The following is a 27,991-nucleotide window of genomic DNA, read 5'->3' as shown; positions in this document are numbered from 1 at the left end:
TTTGATGCCGCCTCACTCCAGTGCGAGTCAATAAAACTTTGTGCGCTGACACACAGAACTTCCAGCACCCACCAGCTGGGCCAAAATGAGGATTAGCAAAGCTGCCTTTCTCTTTCTTTTCTTGCTCAGCTCAGGTAAGAGTCCTTTGCTTTCTGCTTGCCTAGGTGAGATGGGGCCAAACACTCGCAAGCTCTACTTGATGTGCCACCTGTGTCACCACTCACCTGGATGATGGTGGATTTGGGGCTTGCTGGCCAGCGAGAGTTGCTGTCCATGAAAGTGAGAGCTGTGGTTGCTCCAGTGTCATGTTTGTTAGAGACACCAGAAAAGCAGCGGCCTTGGTGTCTGCGTGGGGAGCTAACGGCTCCCTGCAATCATGCCTCATGGCCAGAAATGGGGGCACCCTTGGAAAGAAGCCCCAAAGCCTTGCTGTAAAACCCATAGCAGTCAATGAGCCAGCTATCTCTGGTTTCAGCAGGCTTTGGATCAAATGGTAAAGCTGTTTTTACAGCGAAGCATTGCTAATCACAGTGATCGTGATTTTCATCCTTTATGATAGGAGTTTTAAAGTTTTTAAATTAAATATTTAAAACAAAACTAAAAATGAAAAAGCTGCTTTATATTCCAACAATTTCACATTTTTTGTTGTTAAACACTTACAAGAAAATATTCTTTGTTTTCCTGGAGATAGCAGGTAGAAATTTAATTTTCAGTAACCTAGATCAACTTTTCGAGGAATATGTCTAGAATTCTTTTTTACAACTCCAAAAGAAAATAGGTCTTGCACTAAAGGTAATATATGATTTTCAAGCTCTTCCACAAGTTGTATAAATAAATATTCCACATGTAGAATACATTTCAATCAGATTTCAATCAGGTATCATATTCTCTAGTACTTTAACACTGCATATCATTGTACAGCTCTTAAATTACTTTTAAAAAGTTCTGTCAAAAACGTATCTATACAGTTTGTATGGTTTTCTATAGCTCAGACATTTAATACGACAGAGTACAGAGATGTGTCATTGTATGATTGTGCTGAGTTCTGAAAGACAGATGATAAAGTTATTTTTATTTTCTCATTGTTTTCAGCTCTAACTCACTTTCTCCAAAGTGCACAAAACTGCCTTAAACCAACTTTTTATGTCTTTTAGATTAGTACTGGTCAAGCCTGGAAAGATACATATGTAAAAGAAGAAAGGGATTTGCTCACATATATATTTGAATATTCTGTTCAATTATCATGTGTCATGTCTGGGTTTATAAAGACTTGGACTTTAGCCAGAAGAATACATTCACTGCTGCATTTTTAAATCTATTGTATTTTTTTTTAGATTTGCACTTTGCAATGTTTTTCAGGCAACTAACATCAGATTTTCTTTTCTGTTATCTAAGCTTCTGCCAATCTGTGCTGCCTTTTTTCTTATGCGTGTCATCTAAAATCTTGTGTGTTCATTCTTAAACTAAGAAATGAACACAAATTCATTCTCAAATGAATTCACAAATCTTGTTCTCAACTTCAAATAAAAGAAATAAATATTTTTTATTGTCACTGAAAAGGAATGATATGCAAAATAGAGTTTTAAGATGAGCCAATGAAGTTTGGAAAGTAGTATTTTCCTGTTCTGATGCCCTGCAATTCTGGAACAGTGCCCTCAGCTTAGGAAAAGGTCAGCACAGGAATCACTTGTTTGCTGAGTCCATCAGGAGACATTGGTAGGCTGTTGATGTTCCACATAGTCCTGCTGTAACAGTAAGATTAGATATGGGAGGCCTCAGTGTCAGGGATTTCTTAAGACATGCAGATTTTATAGTATTGAGCCAACTCTGCAAATAGTCACAGAAGATTGCCCTCAGGCAATTAATCATCCTACTTTCATTAGTGGCCTAAATACCTTTTATTTTACATGAATATGTGTCATGTGGAAGTAGCTGATGGATGACCTGTGTGTCATGAGAGTTAACTACACTGGAGTGATGTTGCAGTGAATTGAGCCTAATACGAGTGTTTGCATTAAAGAAAGATTCACAATGTTACCAGTGAGAATGCTGTACAAGATTATAAATTTCCTCTATCTGTCAAAAATAATCTAGTTTGAAAAGTGAAATAATTAAACCATATCACTCCTGTAACTTTATTACCTGATGCTGAATACAGAAATAAACTTTTGTAGAAATTAGGAACATAAACAGAATCTTTATAGATACAAAAGGAAAAAATCAATTAGATGGCAAACTCCATTGTGAGCAACAACATTTTGGAGCTAAGGGTTAAATGTATTAGCAGGTACATAATATACCTCTTATGCACATGTAGCATTTAGATATAATAATATTAATTGGTTTACTAATTTAAAATCTTGAATTAACTTGTTGCAACAGAGATGCAGCCTGACAGATTCATTAGTAAGTCTGCTCAGGCCGTTACAACAAAATAATGGTGGCCATTGTAAAAGTCTGTATAATCATCTTATGACTGAGGTTTCTTGCTCCAGGGCAAGACATCTTAGGACAAAAAACTTTTTAGTGAGCACTAAAACTGTAGTGATGGCACTATCCACATGAGAGGTCATAATCTCACATCCTCCCAATTCAGGCTTCTCCAAATGTTTAATATTGATATCACTTCCCTTCATCTTTCTCTGATTGGTGTTTGTTTGACACCATTTAGTCCCTCTCTCCGATCCCTCTCACTCGTTTCACATTTCTTGTTCTCAACTTCAAAACCATGCATAACTCCATTCAGAGCTGCTTCTCTGCATCTCTCTTCTGCTGTTTTTTCCTATGATGTATTCCAGTCATACAGCTGTGATTGTGTCAGGCGGCAGAAATTTCCTCAGAGTTTATCATGTTTTACCCAGAATTACACAAAATAGATGGTGCCTTTACCTATCAATGCTACATGACAAATAGGACTCAAAGTCACAGATCTTCTTAACTGCAGCAGTCTCATTTTTAATGTCTGATTTCTTGCCTTGCCTTGTAGTGAAAGGAGATATACTGGATGACTATTTAAGAACAGATGGTGTTTGGCTACTTACTCGAAATAAACAGTTTTACAAGACAAATAATGAAAGAGAATGTGCAGAGAAATGTGAAGCAGAAAGAAATTTTAATTGCAGGTAATTTCTGTTGAACGTAAAAACTATGTTATTGTGAATGTCTGCTGTGTATCAATGATATTTTCCTTCTGTTGCTCAGAACCAACATCCCCATGCTGCTGCAGCTCTGCCTACAGCAGTGTCACCTGTGCCTTTAGCTCATGGTGTATCTCAGCCTATGAATTACCACAAGGTCAAGTAAAGGGTGGGTTTGCTATGTATTGCTCATTCTATAGTAAATGCTCAAGTTCCTGCCCTTATCCAATGTTACGTGGAGAGCTGCTTACATCTCTTTAGCTGGATGGTGCCTTGTTTCGCAACGGAAGGCTGAGATGTTTCTGATTCATTGCAGGGAAAGGTGCTAATCTGAGCAGCTAGAATGCTGTTGATGACGTTTCGCCAATGCAGTGTCTAGCTTCCCACACAGTAACTTATTCATGTAGTGGTACATGGTGAAAAAGTCAGCCACTTCAGAACAGTAGGAAATGTCTGTCTCCCAGTGTCTCAGATACTAAGTGTAGTATCTCAAAGATACAAATGGATACAAGACAGTGCTAGTAAATTACTAATTTATAGAAAAATAATTACAAGTTGACGATCTTGAATTGAATCAAAAATATTGCTTCCTATGTCAATATTGCTTCTTTCTCGATTTCAACAGGGCCTTCCTATTCACCAGGAAAAAGCTACAGTGCCTAACCCTGGCTGAAAATGCCAAAATGACAGTGACGTTCAGCAGCACGGATGCAGTTCTTTATGAGAAGAAAAGTATGTATGTAGTAAGATGGTACACATTTATATGTTAAGCTTGTTTTAACTGCATTCTTGCATTTTCTGCTGCAGTGCTGGAGCAAACCATTGCAGGTGGTGTCAGTTTCAGTGGGGTGGGCTTACACCCATTATGAACTGGGCTGAAATTGCCAGAGAATTTCACATATAGCATCAAAGCTCCTTATATTTGAACTTATATCTGACTCCTTTAGTCATGTATTATTGGGAACAGGCAGAATAAAAATTCTCTAAAGCGAAAATTATGCATTTCTCTGCCCTTTAAGTATTTGCAGTCCGCTGCTTCATGGAGCTAGAGGAGTCCTTGGTCATACAAATTTTCAAGACTACAGGATTATCTACTTCTATGTACCCACTTCTCTAATTTTCTGTGTAAGAATTCAGTCAAAAATTGGCTGAAATATTGTATTGACCTATATATTTTTTAAAAATAATAATCAAATGTTCATGTTTTGTAAGCTATTTTGTTTATGCTTAATTATCGTATGCCAGGCTCAGATAAGTGGCTTGGGTTTAAGATTATTTTGGGAATTATTTAATTAATGCCTTTCTAAGTTTTGAATAGATGCTGTAGAGCTGGAAAAACAAATATTTTTTTAACTAGACTGTCTTCATAAGTTTTGTGGGAACATAGATGATGCAGTCACAAACACTAATTTCAATGAGTCTTCTGGGAAAAAGAAAGCTACTACTAACTGGTATCTAAGATGAACAGTGAACATTTCTTGTAAGAACATTTCAATTTGACAATTATTTTCAGTGTCTTTACAATTCTGAAGCATTTGAAAGATATACAGAAAACTGAAATCACATGAGCAGTTATGGTGCAGGGCCCCTTTGCCATATCAAAGTTTTAAAGAGAAAGCAGTTCCCGTCCAAATTCCCAGCTAGTATAAACTCATACAATTCTGATGAATTCGTTAACTTCTGCTGGAGATCTGGCTCAAACTTAAAAAAAAAAAAAAAAAAAAAAGCTAGAATATTAACATTTAAACAGCTGAATCCTAATTCTTCTGTTACTAGACTGGAGAATGGGTTGCCAGGTTCATGGGACTGAGTGCCACTCAGTTTGTAACAGCTATCTTCAGTAAGTACTAGCTTAACCTCTAGGTGATTATCAGCCAGTGACATTTTGTTCTTATGGTGCAATATGTGTTGCTTAGTGTCTTCTTTCTATGCTAATGACAAGTGGATTTTCTAACCAATTTTCCTGAACTTGCAGCTTATATTTAGCTGGGACAGATTACTGAAGCTTTAAAAGCTAGAATTTGAAGCATACTGCTTGGTTCTTGAGTGTTATGGTCAGATTGCTTTCTGTTTTAAAAGGCAAAACCACTGTTACAGTTGTTTTGATCAAAAGACTTTGGCTCTACAGTCATGTCCTCCCCTTGCCCCAGTAACAAACCTCACAAGACTAAAGCCTATGAGTGGAGAGCTCTTCTCCACTTTTATTTTTCACCTGTTCCTCGTAGACCACTGATGTGTGAGTCACCAGTACACGAGAACATTGGAGCAGGTTCAGCTGAACAATTTCTGGCAAAAGTGAAATATCTGTAGAACTAATGGTTGTAGCCAATGCCTCAACATTTTAAATGTGATTTATTTTTTTTTTTACAGAAGTCAGAATTGATTGAAGTTTTCCTTTGAGGTTAGAACAGAATGAAGGAGGAGTACGTGCTCTGTAAATTCCTCTGCATATGTTGAAAGCTAATAGACACATACACAAGTAATTAATTATTAAACTGAAATTAGCGCTTCTAAGTGAATAAATAATCCTCATTGACTCTAATTATATGCTGTCACAGAGGACCAGACAATAACTCAGGTTTAAATTGGTACAAATCAAGACAATATCCCTAACTTCATCACTGCCCCTTTACATTTCTTGCCATTGTCCAAGATTTTCCAGACTTCTGAAACATCTGAAGAGACACATCTGATCCTAATGTCAGCAGCAAAAGATTTGATTTTATACCCAGGAGCCTTGGCCTCGCAGGAAAAATAGAGAACACTGCTTGGCTTCTCTTTTTTCTTGTCCCCCTCCTCCAAAGCCATTCCTTGGAAGACACACTTGGTGCCTCCAGCATCAATGTTCATCCCAGTGAACCTCCTGAACACATGTAGTCTAGAAATGCAGCCAGAGCCTTCAGATCTGCTTCTCATGCCCCCATTGCAGCTACCTTTTCCAGCAGAAAAAAGGCCTTGCTTGGCACTCTCTCATGCTTCAGAATCGATTTGTCATGTTTACTTTTTGTCCTTAACTGAAACCTACAGTTTCCAGTAATCTCCAGGACATTTTGTGACTCTGCCACTCCCTTAGACCCATGATGACTGTACAATCTCACCTGCACCTGACTCAGACCTTGGAGTTCATAACAGCTACTCTGGCATCAGTCTTTGTCAGCCCTTATTTTCTTGGGATTGGATGCAAAAGATCTGTACAAAACAGTTACTTTAAAGACAAAGGGTTCATCCTCTGTGAGTGTAAGTGTTTGGCTGGCTGTGCTGGGCCACACAATGTTATGCACTCACATTTTACTCCATCACAGACACTTTGGGATCTGTATGCAAACCATATTCTGGATTGTCCGTAGTTACAGAGGCTCCATGAACATATATATCTGGCAGTTACAGTTTTACTTTCTCTATGTTAATGGCAAAACCCTGTATAAGGAATTCTCTTCCGATTATAACGGCCTTGTTAATAGCAGGAATAATCCACAAGCCACAAACACATAGCTTCTGTAGGTTACACTTACTACATCATGTTGAGTCAGATTTCTTCCCACCCACACCTCCAAGAATGCTTTTTCTTTTGATCATAATTGTCCTTTCAGAGTTAAGAACCATAGCCTTTTTACTTTTAGCTCAGTGGCTATCTGGGATGCTTACCTTCTTGTATGGGTAATAATCAAAGTTTTTGCACTTTATCACTGAAAAAATCCATAAGAACTTGGTTAGAGTCTTCTCCCTCTTTATAGAGCAGTCTCCTCAGTCAAACCTTAATTTTGTCTTGACATATAGCTTGGCTCTTTTGAGGAACACAAACTATTAGGGGTTATAGACCAGCACAGCAAAGTCCAGTACAGGACAGAAAAGTAAGAGAGAGACTTTAGGGGTCAAGCAGAAAGGAGCTATGTTACTAAAAATTCTGATTAAGAGGGATCAAATACCAAGATCTAAATCTGTGGTGGTCTCCATGTGCCATTTGAACAGGGAAGTTACTTGTTTGTCTTCATTCCTGATTCAGCTATACAGAGCCTCCACCCCCTCTCCCAGGTGTCAGGTGAGTGTGGCTGAGCATTCAGACATGCTAAAATCATTTAGGAGGTACCTGGCAACATCAGAAAGTCCATGGGCAAGGCTATTGGCCGGAGATGGTCATGCTGGGACCTACTAATGGAGTGCCAGTGTTGAAGCAGTAGTGACAAGGCTTTTGAGCACACGCTGTGCCCCAGCAGACAAGCAACAGCTCCAAGAGCCCCTGGTAGTATGACATGCAGCACAGACATCTGTTGTCCCAGCCACACTCTGTGATGACAGTAACTATTGCAAAGTATCCAAACAAGGCTCAGCTTTCCTGTTGGATTCGTCTCCTGTTCTTGTTCTAACATCTCCATTTTATATTTGAGGGCTTAGGGGGATTCTTCTTGTGCAAAGAAATTGCTGGAAGGGGAAATGAGGATCACTGCCCTCAATAACTGGAAATTTTTCAGTGTCTTTTGCCAATAAAAGCATCATCAACATGCTTTGCATTCTCTCCGCCTTGGAAACCCACTAGAAAGTACCTGGGAGTCTGAGGCTAAGAATAATCAAAGGTTTGGGGGCCACTTACGTGACAAACGTGTCTGATAGCTAAAAATTCTCTGGCTTGAAGGGACAGTTGTGTGATACTGATATTGCAAACGTGCTTATGAACAATACATTCCAAAGACTCTTCAGCTGTTGTTGAAAGGCCTTCCTTTTAATTCAAATAGTGTATCAATATAAGCATGCATTTTATACATGTCAAAACCAATCGTAACTTATACCTGTTTTCTTAACTTGACTTTATTAGCTTTATAAAAATGCCATCTAATTTGTTTTAAAACACCTTATGGAATTACGTCTCTCTGTTTGCCTGCACAAGAGGTTCAAAACATGGGTGAAGCATGGTTCATCATAAACTGATGAACTTCAGAGTTATATCTGCAGATTCTCAGATTCAAGAGATGCAGTGTTGTAACACCATTGAATTAACAAAGCCAATTCCATTTCAGTTTACCTTCTACAATGTAAAAAAGGGATTGGGAAGGACTACAGAGGAATGGAAGCCAAAACTCAGAGGGGTATTCCATGCCAGAAGTGGGCAGAAAAAACACCTCACAACCCAAAGTACGACCTTATTTATATTTGTCTTCCTGTTGTTCTAAATCTTTTCCAAGTTTCCCCAACTTCATGTGTATAAACAACTTTATAGTGCATGTTAACAAAGCTAGTTGTCAAGTGACTTTTAAAGACAACTTTACCTTCATCTGTCTTGTTACTTGTGACTCGACTGGCAGAGAACTGCAATGGTCTGGACAAGGAAAGGATGCATTGTCAGCTAGAAAAAAAGTTGTGTCTAATTGCTGGGCCTCCTAAGAAGATGAAATGCTCCCTCTATCAACCCTTGATGAAAATTCTGCAATTGGTGACAGGCCATAATTTCTCTCTTCTGTATGAGGTGTGAAAAAAAAAAAAAGTGGTATCTGTTCAACTCTATGACCTCCTGCCTGCCATCCAGACACAATCAAGAAGAAATATCCAGCAAAGCATCTAAGCACCCAAGGAACCTGCCCAGGCAGAGTTTTCTCAGGACTGGCTGCCACTGGGCTTACTGAAGCAAGTGTAGAAGCAGATGGCCTATTCTCTCTGATCTGTGTTGGAGTTTGATCTGTTTAAAAAGTTATTTTTTGTTGTTATTCTAATGAAACTTGGATGTACTTGTTTAGATTTTTTGTTTAAAAGCCATTTAGTCTTCTCTGGAAGCATTGCTATAGGAAGAAGCTTAGTGTCACTTGCTTCAAAAGCTCTGCAAATTAGGATTCAATATTGTTTTGTGAATAGTCTCTAGAAATACTCTATTTTTAAAGTAGCTGCATTGAGGAAAATACATGACAGAGCCATAGTGAGCTGACTAGATCAGCTGGATGCAAGTATTAAAGATAAAAATTGTCCTTTGAGACTGTCATAATCCTTACAAGCTGTAAGCTCATTCATTATTGGCAGCTGGGACCTAGGGAGAAGCTACAAATAATGGTAGTTACAGAATGTTATTCAGATTTAATTTACAGGCTAGAGCAGGGAATCTGTCTCATTTATACGGTGGATGAACAGATCCCACAGCTAGCTCAGCAAGTTGGATGTTTCCCTTCTGCTTCACTAAATTACTGGAATTAAAATAAAATTTTAATACTATTACAGTTATACACCTGAAAAATACCCCAATGCAGGGCTGGATGAAAACTACTGCAGAAATCCTGATGGGGATGAAAGTGGACCCTGGTGCTACACAACAGATCCTGCTACCAGATTTGATTACTGTAACATCCCAGAGTGTGACGGGCAAGTCATGCACACTGGAGAAGGTATATTTATGTTTCAGAGCTGGCATGTTCAAGTAGGTAATATTATTCCTGCTATTTATTCTTGCTTTATTATTGCAGATTGGTTTCAAATGTGAATTTAGATCAAGCTGGAACTTCAGTTTTCAACACAAAGGTTGATTTCCTAATTGGCTCCAGTTATCGAAGTAGTTTTGTTAAGATAGAGGAACTGAAATTTTTTGATAATTTGCTGATACTGTCCTGCTCTTATCTCTAGCAATTCATTTAATTTTAACAAGAGTAAAGATTGACCCAAGTGCTGTGTTACACGCAGAGCTCCCATTGCTATCAGTACATACAGATACGTGACAAAGTCCTCCCTCCAAATGATATGTGTCTCTAAAGATTTATTCATTTGGCTGGGCTGTAATGCATGGCCTTCTGGATTCTTTCGTCATTAGCTGGAGAAGAATCCTCTTTTCCTTTCAGTGTAGTTTTCCATGAATAGATCAGGATCAGAATTCACGGGCTAGTGCAAACCTTGCTTTGTTTTCATTCTGCCTAGTCCCTACGGCGGAGTGCATGCAGTGTAATGGTGAAGACTACCATGGAGAAGTTTCCAGAACAGAGTCTGGGCTTGAGTGCCAGCGCTGGGATGCCCAAGAGCCTCATATGCATGGATTTACCCTGAAGCAGTGAGTCACACTCAGCGCTGAATTAATTCCAGGAAGACCCTTCCTGCAGATAGCCTAATTGCTATAGCCAGCCATAGCTGACTCACAAGCTTCTCTTTCATTTTCAACATGCAGCTTTCCAGGGAAGGATCTGAAGATGAATTATTGCCGTAATCCTGATGGCGAACTTCGGCCCTGGTGTTTCACTACCAGCCCTACTAAACGCTGGGAGTATTGCAACATTCCTCGTTGCAGTGAGTCTGGTTTCCTGAGATCACTCCAGAGGGTAGATCTTCTCATTAAAATGATGCAGGGAGGGGAAAGACGAGAAATCACAGTTCTGAGTAACCTAAGGAAATCTTTGTGAAACCGGGAAAGTGTACATTAATAAACAGAATCACAGACCAAATTTCTGCTACATAAAAACATGTCAGGTCAGGAAGGATATAGGCGTCACGAAGTGCAATAATGCCAGAGGTGTTATGGAAACCCTGTTTTGTCTTCAGCCATCTTACTTTTTTCAATTATCTGAGAGGCAAGGCTTTCAGGTTAAATCAGGTGGTAGTTTTCAGCTGACCTACTAACTCATGGAAAACACCTAAACCACCATGTGGCCATACTGTGATATTTTACTTGGGTCTGGCCGGCACAGACAGCCCTGCCTTTTCCTTAGCAAGGGATGAATCCTGAGAAACAAGTTTCGGCCTCAGGAGAAAAACCTGACTTACCAGTGAGCTAGCTTAACACATTAAGCTGAGTACACTAAATCTGGACATTTTGAAAACACTGAGTAACAAGATTAGCTTTGCTGTTTGTAGAATTGGACTGCATTTTGAGAAAAAAAATTGTGTTTTTATCTCTAGAGCTTGCTTTCTCTTGTATCGGCACTCACCAGTGCTCCAAGCATGTGCTTGCTAGATGTAGTTCACCTCAGCCTGCTCAATTACAGAGGGAAGAATGACTATTTATAGACTTCTGTATGATGAAGTAATTTGTGAAGGTTACCATATAATCTCCATTTTGTGCTTAAAACTTACAGAAAGTTTAAGAAACAAACCAACCTTTTCACGTTCTTTCACTTTCTTTCACTCCTCATTCTGCCTCACTTTCCCAATTCACTGACTCCAGAGGCTCCACTCTGCAGGCTGTTTTGCTTTCTCTCACAATTTCTTCTTGGCCCTTATCCTTACCCTTTCTGCCCTTCCACCCTACCCATTGTATTAATGTCCTCCCTTCACCCCACTTATTTTTACAAGACTGTACAGGACTGCTTACTGCCTTTCCAGCTCTGCTCTCAGAGGACTGCAGGCACAAAGTCTGGCTTAACCCAGCAAAGTTATTCACTGAATGCTGTAAAAGGGCAGACACAGGACATCTGTCTGGCAGCCCGACTGCTTGTGAAAATGTACACTTTGGTTTTGCCACGGCTTTCAACCAATGTCACCTCTGCTGAAAGAAAAAAACGCATGTTTGGCATTACAGAAAACACAGGAGGTTTTAATACATTTGAAGCACTGTCTAGCTGTGTTTTTTCCTTAATTTTCTTTTTCTTTTCCTTTTTCTTTTCTTTTTTTTTTTTTTTAAACCTGTTACAGCTACACACTCACCAGTCTCCGGCCTGGGCTCCCAGTGTCTTTCAGGAAAAGGAGAAGACTATCGAGGCAGGATAGCCATCACCGAATCAGGGAACACTTGCCAGCACTGGAACACACAGTTTCCTCATAGACATGGCTGGATTCCTGACAGATACCCCTGCAAGTATGCTGAGCCTTGTCATTTTAACAAATGCCAAAGAGCATCTTTACTCCTTATAGATCCAGATGAAGAGGCAAGAGTAGCACAGGTTTTCTGCTGCTATGTTGATAAGCTATTTTCTCACCTTTTGTCAGCCCTCATTACTTCTGTTCAGGTCTTGCTCTTAATTTTTTTTCAGCATTTCTTTTTTTTAGTAGCTACTTTATTCTCAGCTACTTGTCTCACCTGTCTCCTCCACATCCCACTGCAGAATTTTTACTACTTTTATGTTAAAAATTCCCTGGCTGTGTTTTGGCACACTTTCAATGTGTTACTCTTCTGAAGAGCCGTGCTCCAAGGTCCAGGATGCCCCGATACGTCCTCCTGCTCAAAGGAGCTGGGTTTGCTGAGCATTATCAATGAAAAAGGGTAACTGGGACTGACCAGTCTTTTAGCTCTGTATTTTGATCCTGTGGGTTGTGAAATGGATCCTACAGTTTTTCTTGGGCATGTGAAACCCTGTCCATTATCACAGGGCAGAGAGCAGCGTGCACCGATGCTTATAAGCATATGCTTCCAGGACAGTGAGTGACATCCAGCCTTGCCTGGTTCTTACTGTAATGGTCAGATACAATGGCCTCTGTTTTGAAGTCAGCTTTTACTGCTGTATCTTGGCTGCAAAAACATCAGGAATTGTAAACATTGGAAAAGCTCTTCCTATGTCATTAGCATTTAGACTGTAAATTCAGACTGTTGTTCAATCCCAAAAGAATCTCCAGAAAGAACAAATGTAACCAATGAGTTGAGTTCTGCATGCAGTAGTTTTTGATGATCTTGCACAAAACTCTTCTTGATTTCTACGAGTAGTTTAAAGCTGGTGTTTCTGTTTCAGGGGCTTAGAAGAAAACTACTGTAGAAACCCTGATGGAGAGAAGAAGCCTTGGTGCTACACCACCAACAGCAGCATTTGGTGGGAATATTGTGCGATTCCCCACTGTGATGGGACAGAACAAGCCATTGCTGGTATGAGTAGTGAAGCGTACTTGAGATAAGGACTTTAAGACAGTAAGAGACTTATTGTTTGTCATTGTAAATGTGTTAAATATTTTTTCAATGATTTTGTCACTGTTGTTCATGCAGTTTTTCTGTTTGGTATGTTACAAAACCTGCCAAGTATTGGACTTTCAATAGTTAAGGAAGTGCAATGAAGGGTGTAAATAACCAACTGACCCAACAGAAGAATGATAGGATGAAAGAGGTTTATTTTTTAATATTCCTCTTTTTCTCAAAGGTAGAGCATTTTTAGCAAGTTAATTGAAAAATGAAAAGCAGGTTTAAAGAGATGAAAAAGTGCTAAATAAAAGGAAGTCTTATCTTTGAAAGATAGCCACAAAAGACAGGATATGAGCTTCCAAAGTAATAAAAATCGCATCTGAAACATCCATTCGTTTAAGCACAAAATATAAGAAAGTCTTAGTGCAATCAAAAGGATAATAGAGAGACCAAAGTTTAACATAATGTCCATTTTAGAAATATATCAGGGGCAAAATCTCTAGCATTTCGTCTTTGAGGATTTTTCATGTGAACTTTCTGATCTGTAATTCAAACATGTCCACATATACCAAAATGAAATTGAGGGGTGAACCTTCCACTGAATGACATCTGAAATATGAGGGTATCTGTGAAAGTTTCCTAAATATTTTTAGAAATGTCCTTCCACTTTTCGTGCTGGCCATGACACTCTCACTGGACACTGTCGGTATAAATGAGTCGTTCAGTTTTGCCATCCTGTGTGTTTGATGCTTCCTTGTGCCTACTCAGTAAGAACTTAAAATTGTGATGCAAGAGACCAGTTTCTGTTGTTTGCTGCAGATGTGCCTGTGCAGGTTCCCCTGTCAGAGGAGTGCTACCGAGGCAAAGGCCAGAGTTATCGTGGCACAACTTCCATCACTGTGTCAGGAAAAAAGTGCCAAGCTTGGAACTCCATGTTCCCACACAGGCATGAGAAAACCCCGGACAGATTCCCAAATGCGTATGTTTATCTCACTTTTTCTTGCTTTATCTGACAATGACTACTGCTGATTGTATTATCTTTGCACATCTATGCTTTGAAACACTGCCAGGGAATATATCCATAAAAGAGATTTTTTCCAAGACATGGAAAATCTTTCTGTTAGTCTCACTTTAAAAATTGTGGTTTATTGTTATTTAAATTCTGAGTAAAATACAGCTGAGTCTCTTTACTCTTAAATCTGAACTTCTGTAACCAACACCAGGAGAGTTGTACCCAGAGTCTGGGCATCTGCTGAAGTATGTGTTTTGTTTATGAATTTGAGACCTTCATGGTGACCTTTCTCTTTATTTCATCTGAGGAGAACACAGCATTTATGCTGCAAAACGCACAGTCAGATATATTATTATTAGAACTACCATTTAAATGTTCTTTGTAGTTGAAATTTGGCATGCAGAATTGCATATACTGAATTTTCCCCTTTGATTTGTCGTCTTCAGACTAATAAAAATGGATCAGTGATGACTTAGAGAGCCAATGATATTTACTGATGTGCCAGTTTTTAGTAAGAGTATGAAAGCTATAAGATGACAATTGCTAGGAAATCCATCATTACTTGGCGGATTACAAGTATAAACAGGAAGGCTGATACTTTTCTATTTTTTTGCTTTTTTATGATGTCACTCAATTTTTATTTTTTTTTTAATTTTAAGTCATATTTTGACATCAAAAATACTGATGTATTGAAACTGGAACATTCTCAGAGAGGATTCTGTTTTTCATAAACATTTTAAAAAGTTGAAATCAAGCTGTGAAAATGTGGAATTAATGTGTTCCGGCATATTTAGAAAAAAACATTTCTTTTTTTTTATTCTGTAACTGCGCTGTGATTCAGGATGTGGAAATACTTCAACCCTGCAAATTATTGAAGTGAGAAATTCTACTTTTCCCTGCCCCAACAAGCAGAGGCATGGGAATGCTCACACTTAATTCAGAAGAAATGTTTTTTTTGGGGGTGGATCATTTGCTAAGTATTTATTTGCCATTCTTCTGAATATGAGAAAGAACTCTTTGACATTTAAAAATAAAAATTTTGAAAATTGCCCACCAACAGTATGGATCTTCCTGCATATTTATTATTAATTCACACATTCACACAATTGTGCATGCTTATACGTATGTACTTAGAAATTAAATTATTGGCATATTGGGCATTTATTTAGCTAGTAAGCACACTGACATATTACAGTCAGAATTTAAGCCAGTAGTTTAATTATGTTTCCTTATGCATCAGTATATTCATGACAATATATTCATACATGTCCTGTGAGGAGGTCTGAGGGAGCTGGGACTGTTTAGTCTGGAGAAGAGGAGGCTCAGGGGGGACCTTATCGCTCTCTACAATTACCTGAAAGGAAGTTGTAGGGAGATGGGGGTCGGTCTCTTCTCCCACGTTATGAATAACAGGACGAGAGGGAATGGCCTCAAGTTACGCTAGGGGAAATTTACGTTAGATATCAGGAAAAATTTCTTTACAGAGAGGTTTGTGAAGTATAGGAACAGGCTGCCTAGGGAGGTGGTGGAGTCTCCATACCTGGGGGTGTTTAAAAACCATGTGGATTTGGTGTTGAGCAACATGGTTTAGGGACCCTGACAGTGCAGGGTGAATGGCTGGACTCAATGATCTTGAGGGTCTCTTCCAACCAAACGATACTATGATTCTGTGACATATATGTGAAATATTACTCTCCACTCGAATCACAGCTATAAATATGTTTCCTGGTAATAGGATATCTGTCAATAAGTAAAAAATGAATAAATGTATTTTTTTCTACATAGCACAGATCCACATCTTTTTGGCAACATATTCCTATGATTACTTTCAATCTTATGCAGCATGACTATTGTACTTATTTCTGCAGTGATTTGAGAGACAACTATTGTAGAAACCCAGATGATGATAACAGCCCATGGTGTTTCACCACTGACCCCAGCACGACATGGGAGTACTGCAATCTCAAGAGGTGTGATGATCACACACAAGAGTCCACACCAAATGACCCCTCTGCAACAATGGCACAAACCGTTGGCCCAACTACATCCACCACATCTGGTAACAGCTGGCTATAAGTATCACCTCCTGTAGAGACTGTGGTTAAAGGAAATAATAATCTATTGAGATTATTCTTGAGTAGTGCTACAGCTTAACAGTTACATCCCTTCTCCAGCCTTCAGTTCTGTACTGTTGAATTCTGCAGCAAGTACTCTTTAGTGAGTTTGTATACTGTAGCCTGTATCATTTTACAGTGCATTCTGTAGGATAGCTTCTTCATTTAGGGGAACAAGAGGAAAACAGACAAAATTTGTAGTGTTTCTGTAGCCGTGTGCTATTGAAATATGATCACAGTGAATGTTGTTGTTATAGGAATTTTACTTGTCTTGTGCTTTGTGTTGTCAGGAGGTTGACCTTAGCTTGTTGTCTTGCAAAATGTATGCACCAAGAGAAACAAGTTTTTTCTCAATCCTGCTTCGTTGCTTCCTTAATTATTAATTAATTAATTAATAATTAGTTAATTAAAAGCCCATGTTCATCAAAGTGGTGTGACTTTTCTGAATGTATAATAGAACTTTCCATGGATTATTTACTTTGCAAAGGAAGGTCGCAAGGTTGGATAAAAGATATGTTCCTAAATGGATCCATGTACTCTTACTTGTGTGCAGCAGATGAAAGTACCTGAAGCAATGTGCCTGGGAGCAAAAATTGCTCTTTCAGTCTAATGGGCTACTAACTCTGAAACATGCTTCTCTCATGGAAGGTGATTACTGATACCAACGTAGCAAGAATCTTGGAGTCTTTTCAGATACTTGCAATATGTTACAGAAAATGTTTAGCCTGAAGTTCCTTGAAATTTTTTCCAATTCAGTTACTCTATACATCCAGGAAGACATCCATCTTGACAAACTAAGAGATCACATCACAGGGCACATTTTTGTCGTTCTTTCTGCTGTATACACCAGAGAGCATGCAAGTCCTAAAGATACTTAACCTGGCTTGTTTCTGCTTACCACCACCACATACTGATTCAGCAGCTAACGATAATTTCATTTTCCTCTTATTTCACAGATTGCATTAACGGTAACGGTAAAGACTACCGTGGCACAGTAGCAAAAACTGGAAGGGGCAGAACTTGTCAAGAGTGGAGTTCTCAGAAACCTCATAGCCACAAATATTTCACTCCTGTGACTCATCCAAGAGCAGGCCTGGATAAAAATGTAAACAGCTGCTAATGCCGTTGGTGTCATTGAACATTGTCTCTGTTCTCCATGCCCCTCAGTAAACACTTCATGTTCAGTCCTTACAGACCAGGTTAAGCCTATCTGGAAGTCATCACAGTGACAGTGCAGACCTGTAATAGCATTAAAGAGGGAAGGATGCATTTTACATTACCTAGGATGTTGGTACTTTGAGCACAGACGTACACTGTGGGGTTGAAGCTGACAGGCAAGCAGCATGTCATACAGGGCTTCTCAGACTTCTGCAAACCCAAAAGCAATGCCTTTTGCTGTTTGTCACAAACCAAGCAGGCTTCTGGCAAATTGTCAGAGCTGGCCTAACTTGCTCTCACTGACTTTCAGGGAAGAAGGATTAGGCCAACAATAAATGTTTTAGTGCAAAGCACTTAGTCGCCCTATGTCAAACTTTACTTCTCATGAGGCCTTAAAAAGCACTAGAGCTAGGGTGACTCTTGGTGGATTAAGAAAATGATAGCTATTTTATCGTATTTTTCTAATTTCATCTAATGGTCTTGAGATACAGGAAAGAAAGTATTTTGTGATCAGAGGAAACAGAAAGCATTTAAGGTCCAGTGGAGAAGTAGTTGCGGGAAATGATTCAAAATTTTAGTTTAACGCTTTTTTGAAAACATGCACCCATAGACTTCTTCATTCGTTGGCTAACATTTAGAGTCTTCATTCTCTGTTTTTGTAATTATTACAGTATTGCAGGAATCCTGATGGAGACGTAAATGGTGTTTGGTGCTTCACAACAGACCCAGAAAAAAAATGGGAGTACTGTGAAATCCCACGCTGCCGTAATTATTCTTAAAGACTTTTCTGTCCTCCCTTTCTATAACTTGTCATGGTAGTTACAAAGTGTTTTCAATCCAGCTGTAAAAAACTGCAGTAGGCAGTAGCTTTAGGTTTGAATTTAGATCTGTATGGAAGTTTGACGCAATCAGGCATCTGTAACAGTCAGCCAAAGTTTAGATAACCTGGTGCTAAGAATCATCAGTAAGGTTTCATAGATAAAGATCTGTGCATTCTTTATCGTCAGTGAAGCTAAGCACTCAGAGTTGCTAGCTGAATTTGAAATATCCAGTGAAGCTGTGAAGAGAGGTCCTCAAACACAGGAGAGGATTTCCTCAATGTTCATGAGAGTCTTTCTGTGCACTTTGTGGCAGGACTAATGCCTCGAGAACTTGCTGATACACTTTACCTGTTAGTTGGGAACACCATAGATGACATCTATTGAAACTCTTTTCATCCTCTGCTGACTTAATTTTTATTCTAATCTGGATGTTAAAACACTCTGTCCCTGGATATTTTGCCTTTCTTTTGGGATAAGGAGTGAATTTGGTCGTGGATATTTTACACAGATATCTTTAATTCTTTTTTTTTTTTCTATTTTGGGGTAGTAATCAGTACACTGAGCAGGTGTAGAGGTTGCTGAAAAATTCAGCAGCAAAAGAGATTTTACCTTCTGTGATGCTCTGGCAGTGAATGTCAATAACATCTGTAATGTACTGGGAGCGCTGCTTGGCACACATGGCAGTCGTCTCATTTGCTTTGCTCTTCCCTTCCTTGCCTGCATTTCGATAGATATTTTTTTCTTTTTTAATATATCTGGCAGGGATATGGAAGGTCTATTTCTTCTTCATCTCATGTATTATTTTAACTACAGTAACATTTAGAGGCCAGGTCCTTGCTCTGTTGGACAATATAGAAATACAAAATAGTCAAGAGTGGTCACTCTCTCAGGAGTATGTGATTATTCTTCACACTGGCCATCTAATGTGCACCTCTAATCAGTAATGCATTTCGATTGTACACATTAATTTTGTCAATCAGACCTAAGAGCTACACAGGCAAAAAGAATAAAGAATGATATACGAACAACACATACCACAGCTGTAAAGACCTGAAACTGCTGTGGTGCAGCTTCACTTTGAGATCTGATCTCTTTTCAAAACAACCTTTGAATACTGGATTTGTAAATTAAGGTATAGGGGAACCTTACAGTCTCTTGCCTTTCATTACTTTATCAATAGTCTTATACTGGAACTTATAAAATTAACATCCATAGCACCATATGCAGCTCTAGAAAGAGTTACCTGAGTCCTTACAGAGCACCCACGCTCAGTCCATTTAAAAAAATTCAGAGAGGTTTGGATTAACAAGAAAGTACAGTGAGCAGTTTGAGGACAAAACTGGAATATTTTATGATAAGAGGACAGTGACTCAACTTTATTTATAATCTAGGGATTGGTTTGAACTCAGCCAAGGTGTAGACTCTAATGTTGTAAATACTTTAGAAATTGTTATTATTGTATGGGCAATAAACTCTTCCACTTCTAGCTCTCTTTTCCCTTCAGCTTCTTCCTCTTTCTGTAGCTCTCTTTTCCCTTCAAATTCCCTACAGGTTTTCTTCCTGGGATGGAGGTCATTGTAATTTTACTTATACTATGTGCCTACATCCAAATACTTGACATAGTTAACCATTTTTTCCAGGTAAATTAGTATTTTGTCATGTTAGATGTGATAAATTAGCCTCAGGTTTAAACACTCAAGGTAATGGTAATATAATGGAGCATAAATGTTCTGGTTGTTTCTTTACCCTTTGTTTCTATTAACCAACTTAAAGAGTGAGAGCCTAAGGAAGATAAAAAAAAACGTCTTGTGCCTATCTCTTTTCATCTGATTGCACTGTGGATGGCATTACAGAACTGCTTTAAAATTCTCCATTGTAGCTTTTTTAATTCTGTAGCTTCTTCTGAGCATGAATGTGGAAAGGTTCCAATGAGGAGTGAGCAAGCCTGCGAGCAATATGTCATGTGTGATGCACCTCCAGGGTCTTGGCCTTGGCACGTCAGTCTCAGGACGAGGTACTGGTATTCAGGCTGTATCGCCATCCGTGAGCTAGAGTTTCACAGGGAACAGGTGCTAGAAAAAGGCTAACAGGAAACAATGCGAATGCTTCTGGAGACTAGCCTTGTTTCTATAAAAAATGCCTTAGCATGTAAAATAAACAACTTTTTTTTTTAAATCATAGTGTTCACAGATAGGTACTTACTGGTCGTTAATCCCAAACTCCCCACTTTTTCCTGAATCTCTAGAGGGCAAACTTGAACTGCAGATATTAAGTACACCTTTATTTACTGAAATGGGGAAGGAATAATTCCTGCTGAGGATAATGACAGTCAATTGCATTCTGCAGTAAGGGATTTAAGACCAGGAATATAGCCACCAATCTGCAATGGATTTTGATCACCCCTTTTCACCCGGCATCCAATCTGAATCAAATGTAAATTGATGCTGTGACCACCCTACTTGTGTTAGAAACCATGGGAAGACCATTGTCTCTCAGTATAAAAAAATATTATGTGTAACATTTCCACAGTCGTAATGAGAATGGCTGAACAGGAGATGAAGAAGTGCTTACAGAAAGGCTAATGAAAATTTCTGTAGAGTTGTTGACAGTCACCATAATAAATATTATCCCAAGAAAAGTTAAAAGTCCATAGTAAAGTTTATTTAAAGAACTAGTCCAAAGCAACCCTACAAACCAGAAAGATGTATCCTTTTATTAGTTGCTTATCAGAAAAATCCATATATACCACAAGTAAAACTTTTAGGAAATGTAATTATTTTTATTAAATTCCTGACAGCAAGAGTGCGCTGTTGCAAAAATGTCACTGAGTATCAAATTTCTTTTCACGTCTCATGTTCAGGAGCAAATAAAGATTGTCCTTTGAAAATCTGCATTTGATCTCTCTTGCCATTGGCAAAAGACGAACTACGACCTGTAGAAGGTTTGAATAAGGGGCGTATTGCTAGTTTGCAAATATTTCCCATTGTGCACAGCATAGATGGTGGAGAATTGACTATGCAGTCTTAAATGAATGTGATTGTCTTCTCTATTCCAGAACCAATGCGCACCATTGTGCTGGCACTCTGATACATCCACAATGGGTCCTTACTGCAGCTCAGTGCTTGCAAGAGTGAGTATCTGCTAGAACAAGTGACAGGCATTTCCTAAATCTGTACAAGCAAATCAATAGAGAAGCAAGATGTACCCAACAAGGCACTTTCTTTACTCCTTATTTCCTGTCTTTCTTGCCAGGAAGGTGATTTTTATCATCTTTTCCTGTGTAAGTCAAACAGCAGCAGAGCACAGCAGAGGTTACTTCTGTTGTCTACCCTCTCCCCCACCCCAAAGCATGCCAAAAAAGGTACTAATGATGTGCTGGTGCTAATGGCACTTGGAAAATCTGTGTCTAGTAGCTTACCCTTAGGGCTTTAGGAGTTGTGAACACTGCAAGAAGGTGCCACATTATTTACAGCCCATGGGATTTTTCAGCATCATAAAACCCAAACTGTTAAAAAAGCCACATTTTCCTTCTCCCCAAGAATAAATGCAGGTATCTGTGGTCAGAAGCAGCAGCCTGACCATCTTGTTAATTGCAGTTCTCCAATGAAATCACTGGATTTTATAAGAGTGACATTTCTGATTACATGTATGGATATATAACCTTGCCACTGTCGTTTCTTCCAGGTCAATAGAGCCTTCTTCCTACAGGGTGTTTCTTGGGATACAGAATCTGAATGCAGCAGAGCCATCCCTGCAAATCCAAAGTGTGCAGAAAGTATTAAAGGAACCAAGTGGAGCAGACATTGCTTTGCTGAAGTTGAACAGGTACCATTTCATTCCAAGTTTTCCACCCCCAACACCTTTATTCTGAAGTCACAAGTTAGGTTATGCTGTCTCGTCTTAGGACGGATGTAGAATATCCTTGGTGCAGAATAAAAGCATAGAATCATAAAATCATAGAATGGGTTGTGTTGGAAGGGACCTTAAAGATCACCTAGTTCTAATCCCCCTGCCACAGGCAGGGACACCTTCCACTAGACCAGATTGCTTAAAGCCTCATCCAACCTGGCCTTAAACACCTCCAGGGATGGGGCATCCGCAACTCCTCTGAGCAACCTGTTCCAGTTACCACTCTCATTGTAAAAAATTTCTTCCATATATCTAGTTGAAAGCTACCCTCTTGATCTTCTTGATGTTGGGAAGCAGAAGCTGCAATGCTCTATTGTTATAGCTCAAAAATGTTTGCCTGGCTGCTGTCACACCAGCAGGCCAGACAGGAGCCAGAGGTGCTCTGAGGGCCATGCTACCAGCAGGATTAGACCTGAGGTGCTAAGTACAACCTTGAAAATAAAGGTCCTACAGGGACAGCACTAGGCATGTAGAGAAACCTGGAAACCAAGAAAACCTCCCACCAATCTGAGCTTTCTCACTTTAATCTCTCTTTGTCTATCAATTTTCATGAATTCTTTCGATAGAAGTAAGCTTTATTAAGAAGTGAATGAACTAGTTTTGGAAACTGCAGAACTGATTTCCACTCTTATAGGGAAAAGAACTCACGCAGGATTAATTCATTAATTTCATGGAATCATGGGAGAGTGGAGGTTTGAGATCACCATCTTGGACTTCAGGGGGCTGGAGGAAAGAGTTCAAAATGATGGTGATGGCATTGGCACAACAGTAACTTCGGCATAGGACCTGGTTAGCATCTCCTACCCTCCTGGACAGCTGCAATTATGTTTCACTCAGATTGTGTAGGAGATATCTTCATTTTAAGATGAGTCAGATTCAGTTCCCTTTAGTCTCTCAGTCTCTTGAATTTTCTTGGGGCTCATGGTCCTGGCATGGTCTGATTAGGAACAGGGAGATTTGTTAGTTCCCTTTAATTGGCCATTGAAGATCTCATTAGCTATCATATCACATACTTTGAACATCATTCTAGGCCTGAAAAGAGATTATAAAGGTTCATTTTACCCTGACTAAACATCTGGAGTTCATTCAGGTCCTTTTATTCTCTTCCACAATCAGAACTAGCCTTCACAGGGTAAGTTCCTGACAATGGTAGATCTCATTGAACAGCTCATTCAGACATACTTTCACTGTACCAAAACTGTTTGCACTTGTCTGACTCATAGCACGATATACCATTCAGAAGCCAACTCATCTTTTCACATCTACATCGGAAAGTCAGTAGGAGATCAGATAGTCCAAAGCAAATACTTCCCTATGCAACGTTTTCATCTTCTGCAGAACTGCTTCCCAGGACCCTGTCCACTCAACATCGAGCTTTATTCCAGGGCTGAAGCCTCCAGGCACAATGTTATAATGAGGAAGAGTTTTATTTTGGTGTTTATTGGGGTGCTATTGATAACGTACCAGATACTGCACGATGTCACCCACAGTTGTATCACTCACGTAACCAGAGGAGAAAGGAATTTTTCGTAATTTCAGCTGTGTCTGCTTATTTAGTCATCCTTCCCCCTTCCTGTGAAGTCCCTGAAAATGTCTGTGACCTCTGAGGCAGGAAGGATCTAAGTCAGGCTCGTACTACCTGCAAGGGTTACTAGGGCTGGGTGTGGGCTTGTGCATGTTCCTTTACAGACCACAGGAGTAATCAGAGACCAGCGCTGTAGCATTATGCTCCAAACACACTCGCACTGTGACTCCGCCCACAAACACATTCCAGAGACTTTCTGTTGCTGTAAGTAACCTCTTTTTTCACTAAGTGACCAGGCACCATCTTACAACTGTCTATATAATTTTAAGGCACCATCACCATCCCCACCCTTCCTCACGCCATTTCCATGCAGAGCTTTCTGAGTATGAAGACTGAACAAGTTGATGATAATTTTTCTAATCTTTGTTTGTTTTCCAGTCCTGTAACAATTACTGACCGTGTAAAACCAATTTGTTTGCCTGAAACCAGTCTGATGGTAGGAAGAAACGCAGTGTGTTTTCTAACTGCCTGGGGAAAAACAAGAGGTAAAGCATGTTTGGTGAGGTTGAAAACGAAGGAAGGTTTACAGATCCTATTCCAAAATATGTGCACTTGTGGGACCTGAAAAACACATTTTACTTGAGATTTAACTAAGTCAGATGTCATCAGACAACATTATTCTTTTTATTTTTCCTGTCAGATCTTGATTTTTCCCTCTTATTGCTCACATAAACTGAATTCATTAAACAAGAGGAAAGAGAGAGGATAATTAAACTTAAGATGTTACCACCTTTTATCTCTGTTTGTTTGGTCTTTCTTCAGCTTCAGTATACACTATATTTGCACAAGTAAGGACAATACTCAAATAATGCCCTTGCCTTTATTTTTGACCTTCAGGTATGCATTTTTTTAACATCTGAATGAAGTTTGCATTTTCCTCCCTGTAGACTAAACACTACTGTCTGCATAGACTTCTGCAGGGACCTACATTCACTCCAGACAGATAGGATATATGGGCAAGCACTAGCCTTCAGACCTCGTATCTAAAATAAGATGGCATCCCAGAAACCTTTGAGTTTGACACCTTTGAGTCAGAGCTTGCTCAGATGCAGCCACCTTTGGGGCACAGGTAAAATGAGTACAAGCGGAAGGTTTTTAATGTCAGTAAACCCCTTACCTGAATTTTGTTCACAGTCTTGCATTAAAAACCAAACTTATGGTCTCTCCTGCGGCCCACCTCTCACTCCAGCTGTGCTGAGGGTTGAGGATACTCAGCTCTCTTTGACCCACTTCTGCTGCAGCAGGAGGCTATTCCTCATCCCTGTGGCTTCCAGCAGTGACACTGGCTTCTGCCTTCATTTAGTCCCAGGTCCCACATACACGTTTAGCCTTGCTGAGCTACACACAAGGGATGCCCTTTGTCAGACAGCACGTTATTAATACTCCACCTGTAAAATGAAGCCAGTGGATTCCTCTTTGTGTGTGAATCCACAGAATCAAAAAAAAAAAAAAAAAAAAAGAACAGAATGTGTCCCTGTCTTTCGGTTTCACCGTAAAAACCTTCCACATAGACTGCAATGACTTTTCCTCCTTCTTGTGTCATTTACCTACAAAATTGATGCTTTGAAAGTAAAGATTTAGAATAATCGATCTGCTATTAGTGTATTTCATCATTATCAAGAAACACTTTTCTCCAGCATAGACAGTATTTACTGGCTTTCCTTTCACCTTTTTCCCTTTCTTGCGGGTTTGTTTTTTTGTTGTTGTTGTTCAGCTTCCCACACGGTGGCAGCTGCTTCCTATGTTTTAGTGATCACAGCCACAAAAAAATGATACAGGCGAGATTTCTTCTGGAAGGGCGTTAGGATGGAAAAATCAACAGATCATTGTTGCATTTAGGCAGTGGGAAAGAAGGACCTGCCATGTCACACAACTAGTTTATGAAATCAGCAGGGGAGGGAGAGCAGAGCCAGAGCCCCACATCTAAATAATCTGTGTTTCAGGAAAGTTCAATCTTGGCTTCAGGAAAATCCTCCTTGTCTGGAAAACTATCTTTAGGCTTGAAAGACTTCAAATTAATATAAAGTAAATCCAGGCTGATATTTTTCCCCCTGAAACAAGCCATTGCTACTGCACCATAATGAAAGCCTGTAAACCGACACAATGGCTCAGAAGACTAAGCATCTGTTTTTATTTACCTTGTAATGCTTTGCAAAGAAGAATAACCTCTGCTTGTTGCAGGTAGGTATGATCCAAATACAAAAAAAAAGTGAGAAGATTTAATAAGGTCCTTCAAGGAGCTCAGAGACTATAGTAGAGCTGGGAATGGATCCCAATCTTTTCATTATTGAGGATTCACTTGAGCACAATGCCCAGGCTATCATTTATAACTGTTGTATTTTCTTGGTTGTTCATAAAGGTATCAATACAGACAACAGATTAAAAGAGGTTGAATTACCCATGCTTGAAAACAGAATATGTAATCGCCCTGAATTTCTGAATGGACGTGTCAAAGATCATGAATTTTGTGGTGGATTTGCTTTTCGAAGCATAAGTAACTGTGAGGTAAGAATAATCTAGCTTTGAGTGTAAGCAGGTTAAAAGGACTATTTGTACTTTCAAGGCTCAGAAATAGCTTCAGCAATTCAAGGCTTCTGCATGAAGCATAAAACCTGAGGTATATATAGCATTTTTTCTTCACTCACATACTCAGCAAGAATAGCAGGGAAATTGCATAGGGTAGTTTTGCCTTCCTTTTGGAGCTGCATACTGACATATCCCACTTATGGTAGCCTAGTGTTGTAAATACCCCATCCCACCTGAAATAAAGCCTGTGATATATTACCTGGACTTCCCTTTGTTCCTAGAGACAGAGGGGAAATTTGTGACTGTTTCTGGCGCAGCCTGGAGTTGTATCACATCTTTATTTAATCCCTTGATTAAATAAAGCTTGAAGTGCTTCCAGTTTTCTAATTTTCACGAGTATATGAAAAGACATTTAAAATGTGGTTTTCTTAACGGAAGGTGTTGTGTTGGGAGCTTTTCAATAAAAAGCTTGTAGCTTCTTGGTGACAGAGTCAGAAAGCAAATGGTGGTCTGTCTGAACAGGTGTTCAAGACTGGCAGTGCAAATGATGTCTTTGAGAGTGTGGACAGTCCATTCCTTGATAGGCACACAAATCACTGGACATCTCCTGCCATGCCTGAATTTTAAGAAACAGCATTATAATAATTATATTCATTTTATCCAGGATCGAGTAGGTCAGAGGATGTAGAAAATTGAGAAACTTCATTTTTTTGTGTAATTGGCTTCACAGTGATCTGGTGTTGTTCCCGCGTCCATGGTTGGTTGTTGGGTCTCTCTTCTTCAGAGCAGAGGAATGGCCTGGGTGCTTGGAAACAACTTTGGTTTTCCCCCATTTTTTGACTCTAGCAGGTCTAACAAAACGCTCTACCTCTCTCTACAGCCCTTGCCTCTGTCATGTTTTGAGGCCTTCAGAGTTACCACGATATTATTCCTGCTTATTTTGCTGTTTGCATGTTCAGTGTCTCCCTCACTAAAGGAGTCACCTTATTCTCTCTTTCACTCCCTAGGCTGAAGTTGGAGGACCTCTGGTCTGCCAGGATAAGGACAGATTTGTCCAATATGGAGTCACCTCTTGGGGACTGGACTGTACTCAGCCATCAAAGCCTGTTTTTGTCCGAATTCCTAGTTTTGTTTCTTGGATCAAGAATGCAATGGTTGCCCACTGAATCTGGATGCAGACTGGCTTTTCTGAAAAACAGTTCCTGTGTCAGAAACAGCATTCCAAATACCGTTTTAAAATCATAGTAATTCATAAGAATCTTAAATAAATATCATTACTGGCTGAGCATAAGTAGTTATTGCAAAGCAATAGTCAAATTGACCAGTTATTACTGTCTGTCAGCATGTCTGTGTTGTGCCTGGGTAAGTCAACCGTGTTGCATGTGGCAGCAGCTGTAAGGCTCCTACTTCACCCTCGTCTTTTGAAACATGCTCCAACTCATGGAAGTGGCTTCCTCTTTGTTCAAACATTTGCTTTTCTCCTCTGTATGTGCAAGCAGCTGGCATGTCTCTGTATACAAGGTCTTCCCTGGGCAAGAAACTTTATCCCAAATCAGGTCTGTCCCTCTACTCATCACTGGCATCTGCTGCCCTTTCTGTTGCTGCTCCAGGAATAAGAAAGCAGCAACCAAACCCAGCCACCACCTTGGGTAAGAAAAGGCCAAGCTAGACTGTGCCTGTCCTGCCAGGAGCTGAATGGAAGCCTGGTGGTGTTGCTTCTTCTTGAGGCTAATTTCCCTCCACTCTTACCACCCAAGCAGAGCTTTGTGCTGCGCTATGCAACCATCTAACTTTCTTCGGTTTGCTGTTTGCATGGAAAACCAACTATCCACTCCAGCAGGCAAAGCGGTGGGTTGGATGGCATATGGTACAGTTAACATGCTTGTGAGGTGCTTCCACAGAAGTTGTGCTCTCACTTGCGACATCAACAGTTCAGCCCTGACACAGA

The 27,991-nt window shown here is 39.6% G+C and overlaps 1 protein-coding gene across 3 annotated transcripts; it reads left to right on the top strand.

Annotated features, from left to right (window-relative positions):
* Positions 1 to 85: 85 nt before the first annotated feature.
* On the top strand, positions 86 to 27,209 carry LOC104375687 (plasminogen). Of its 3 annotated transcripts, none has more exons than XM_086626804.1 (19): positions 86 to 134; positions 2,987 to 3,122; positions 3,763 to 3,869; positions 8,150 to 8,264; positions 9,336 to 9,480; positions 10,037 to 10,152; positions 10,267 to 10,385; positions 11,727 to 11,889; positions 12,758 to 12,894; positions 13,738 to 13,897; positions 15,799 to 15,965; positions 17,001 to 17,149; positions 17,874 to 17,967; positions 19,920 to 20,037; positions 21,079 to 21,153; positions 21,708 to 21,848; positions 23,896 to 24,002; positions 25,877 to 26,022; positions 27,051 to 27,209. In XM_086626804.1, exons 1-19 carry the CDS (start codon positions 86 to 88, stop codon positions 27,207 to 27,209), a joined length of 2,403 nt encoding a protein of 800 aa, XP_086482930.1. The 3 variants fall into 3 exon arrangements, with proteins under 3 accessions (XP_086482930.1, XP_009980392.2, XP_086482921.1); XM_009982090.2 differs by having other exon boundaries at positions 9,336 to 9,499; positions 10,023 to 10,152; positions 12,758 to 12,888; positions 15,799 to 15,989; XM_086626795.1 differs by having other exon boundaries at positions 86 to 140; positions 2,993 to 3,122; positions 9,336 to 9,499; ... (1 more) ...; positions 12,758 to 12,888; positions 15,799 to 15,989.
* Positions 27,210 to 27,991: the final 782 nt, after the last annotated feature.

Source organism: Tauraco erythrolophus, chromosome 2, assembly GCF_009769465.1.
Source record: "Tauraco erythrolophus isolate bTauEry1 chromosome 2, bTauEry1.pri, whole genome shotgun sequence".
Taxonomy (NCBI): Eukaryota; Metazoa; Chordata; class Aves; order Musophagiformes; family Musophagidae; genus Tauraco; species Tauraco erythrolophus.
The sequence above is the reverse complement of the archived record's forward strand: the minus strand, read 5'-3'. Positions and strand labels throughout refer to the sequence as shown.